General features: G+C 53.3%; 1 protein-coding gene across 1 annotated transcript; it reads right to left on the bottom strand.

Moving 5' to 3' along the window:
- Positions 1–502: 502 nt before the first annotated feature.
- LOC100383951 (uncharacterized) lies at positions 503–3,060 on the bottom strand. The gene is made up of 3 exons (NM_001176568.1): positions 2,096–3,060; positions 1,792–1,921; positions 503–1,607 (listed from the first exon to the last, which is right to left on the bottom strand). The coding sequence occupies exons 1-3, from the start codon at positions 2,229–2,231 to the stop codon at positions 785–787; spliced, it is 1,089 nt and encodes a 362-aa protein (NP_001170039.1). The 5' UTR covers positions 2,232–3,060; the 3' UTR covers positions 503–784.
- Between the last annotated feature and the right edge of the window lie 231 nt (positions 3,061–3,291).

Below are 3,291 nucleotides of genomic sequence, written 5' to 3'. Positions count from 1 at the left end.
GGTGGGTGATCGTCACCCTAGATGACGAATAACATTTATGTATATATATACCACTATATAATCTACTAGTTTAACGTTTACAAAACCCGCCAACCAAATCACGCGCACAATCATAACCTCTACTAAATACACCAAACAAATTGCACCTAGAGTTAACACACCATCAAAACCAACAGTTTAAATCACTGCATAACACTCTCTTCCTTACTCAAATCCAATAAATAATATTATTTAAATCATCTCTCATAGTCTCATACCTCATCTCTCCCACCTACCCACTACCTCGCAGCCCCAGCCTCCCCCTCCACCTCCCATTGTGCAATCATCTTCCCACCCTTCCTCTTCGCGAGACCGTAGCGTTAGCACGGTGCTATATGCTAGTATATATATAGGCTAGCTATGTACTAAATAATTCAATCAAAAAAATTGGTTCCCATGAATATAATTGAGGTGTATACATAATAATACAGATAAAACCCTTATTATAAACACAGTATAACATACCACCAAAACGTGTTAATTAACCAACTTGATCGATGGGTCCAAATAAAGTATGACCGGACCACATGAAAAGAAGTGGGGAATAACGAACGAATATGCCTGCAGACACAAGGAGAGTGTGTCTTGTTTTTTTAGGTGATCTCTGTGAGGACTGAGGTAATAGTAGCAGTAGTAGTGAATGAAAAGTGTATCTGTGTGTGTGTCTGTCGATCGAGTGAGTGTTGGACGACGACATGCACCAACGACCTCCTGGCCGTACGTCGCGCGTCGGCGTAGTCGTACGTCAGAGGAAGTCGACGCTGAACTCGTCCTCCAGCGCGCTGCGGGCGAGGTCGAAGCAGGAACCCGGCAGGTCCCGCGACATGGACCGTATCGGGAAGCCCGCAGCAGCGCCGCCGACGTTGTGATCATGGAGCCTCGCCGCCGGGTGCTGCTGCCAGGGGCTGTACTTGGCCGGGTCGACGAACTGATGGTACGCCGCCGCCTGGGCAGCATCGCGGCCGAACATGGCCACGTGCGGCGGCATCGGCTCGCCGCCGCTGCAGGCCCAGGTGCCGTTGCCGTTGCTGTTGCTGGAGCTGTCTCCGCCGCCGCCGCCGCCGCCTGTGTAGGGGGCGCTGTACGCCGTGGCGGCGTCCGAGACCACGTCGACGCCGCCGCCGCCGTAGTCGCAGAGGTGGTCGTTGTCGGAGCGGAACGAGCCGTAGGAGCCCTGCTGCATTGCCGTGGGGACGTTGGTGACGGACAGTGGGTCGAAGCTGACGGTCGGGGAGTGTGGCGCGAGAGGGTCGTCGCTGCTCATGGCGAAGCAGTGGTCGTCGGCTGAGGGGAGCTGCCGATTGTTGTTGTTGTTGTTGTTATTATTATTATTATCAATATTGGCGGCGCCGCAGTGGTCGTCCTGATGACGACGATGGTGGTGCGGCGCCACGGCGGCGTCGTTGTCCGCAGCAGCAGCAGCAGCAGCGTTGTCGTCGTCGTTGAGCGGCTTGTGGGTGGCGGGGTCGATGCCCTGCTGCCGGAGCTTCTTCTTGATGCACGAGTTCCAGAAGTTTTTGATCTCGTTGTCCGTCCTCCCCGGCAGCTGCGACGCGATCTGGGACCACCTGATGGATCAGGCACAAGCACATGATGTGTGTTATGTGGCTGGCATGTAAGCTAGGAGCTCTGAGTGAGATTATTGGCATTGTTTGTCTGTGTAACAGATCAGCACAAGTGTGGCAGCCTCTGCATGCTGCCATGCCATATGCATGCGTGTTAACTGTTGCTTGCTATTACCAGTTAAATTACCTGTTGCCTAGTATCTTGTGGAGGCTGACGATGAGATCCTCCTCCTGCTGGGAGAAGCTGCCCCTCTTGAGGTCAGGCCGCAGGTAGTTGATCCATCTCAGCCTGCAGCTCTTGCCGCATCTCTCCAAGCCTTACTTACACACACACAAAAAAAAAACATTCTCTGACTAAATAATATCGACGATCACAATGCAAAAGGCAACAGCTAGCAGGAGATCAAATATCAAGCAAATTAACGCAGCGTTTATATATATTATTTCTGACGAACCCTTTTTACATTACAAATCATGGGTCGTACTCGTACCAGCGAGCTTTGGGACTGAGCTCCAGCAGCCGACGCCATATCGGATGATGTGATTGTACAGCTTCTCGTCCTCCTCCGGCGACCACAGGCCCCTCCGCAGCTTGGGCGGCCTCGTGGCTGCCGCCTCGCGCCCCATAGATCCCGGCCGGCGGCTCTAAGCTCTTTATTTGGCACCGCGCGCGCGCCCACCGTGCGTGCGCGCCGGCCGGCCGGCCCGGCGGTCGGCCGTTGCTGCTGGTGCCGTGGGATCAGATCATGGATCAGTTTCCGCAGGGCGCGCGCATGCAGAGCCGCCGGCGCCGCGGATGGCAACAATGATGATGAGACGGCCTGCTGGCGGGCGATTATAAATGAAAAGCGACGGGTGGCGCTCGCTATCTCAGCAGCTCAGCTCTCAGCTAGGGGGACAGCAGCTAGGCAGTTCGATGCTTGAGACTTACGCCAGAGGTAACAGACTGCGCATCTTTTTAATTAATAAAAGTGGAGCTGAATAAGAAAAAACTATAGCTTTGTAACTAAATAAAAGGTCCGTCCGGGGGGAAAAAAAGCAGCAACCGGCAGCAGTGGTCGATCTGCTTGCTGGTCTCTCTAGCTAGCTCCGAGCAAGATCGAATGGGAGACAGAGAGAGAGAGAGAGAGATGAGTGAGGGGCCGGACAGCGCGCGGGCCGGCACTCTACTAGCTAGTGATAAAGTACGTGGGGTTGAAGCAAGCTAAGGGGAAGGGCAAGGCCCCCGTGCCGTGCGTGGGCTAATGGATGGGTTGGATGAAATTTAAGGAAATAAAGCACACAGGTAGCTTGAGGTGCGGGGAAGCTCTAGCTAGAGAGAGAGAGAGCGCGATCAAGTACAATAATCCGACGATGCGACAACGAACTCCATAGACCTGGCAGCAATGGCCATGCCCATGGCGACGCACGCTATTTGCTAGCCACCTAGCTGCCTGCATGCAGTGGGGGCAACGGCGGCAAGCAGCGGGCGACCACACCACATGCATTATCGCCGTCTCGTCATCGCATCGCAGCTCCAAGCAATAGTACCCTGTACGGGTTAAAGGTGCTTAGCCTTTTTAATTATTGTTATTGTGTATTAGCTAACCTCCATTTTCCCTTTTTCTCTTTAGGCTTTATTCGTTTGTGCTGGATTGGTGGGTCGGAACGATTCCTAATCGGATTACTTCTCTAATTTATATAAACT

Source organism: Zea mays, chromosome 3, assembly GCF_902167145.1.
Source record: "Zea mays cultivar B73 chromosome 3, Zm-B73-REFERENCE-NAM-5.0, whole genome shotgun sequence".
Taxonomy (NCBI): domain Eukaryota; kingdom Viridiplantae; phylum Streptophyta; class Magnoliopsida; order Poales; family Poaceae; genus Zea; species Zea mays.
Note: the sequence above shows the minus strand (reverse complement) of the source record. Positions and strands in the feature narration are given on the sequence as shown.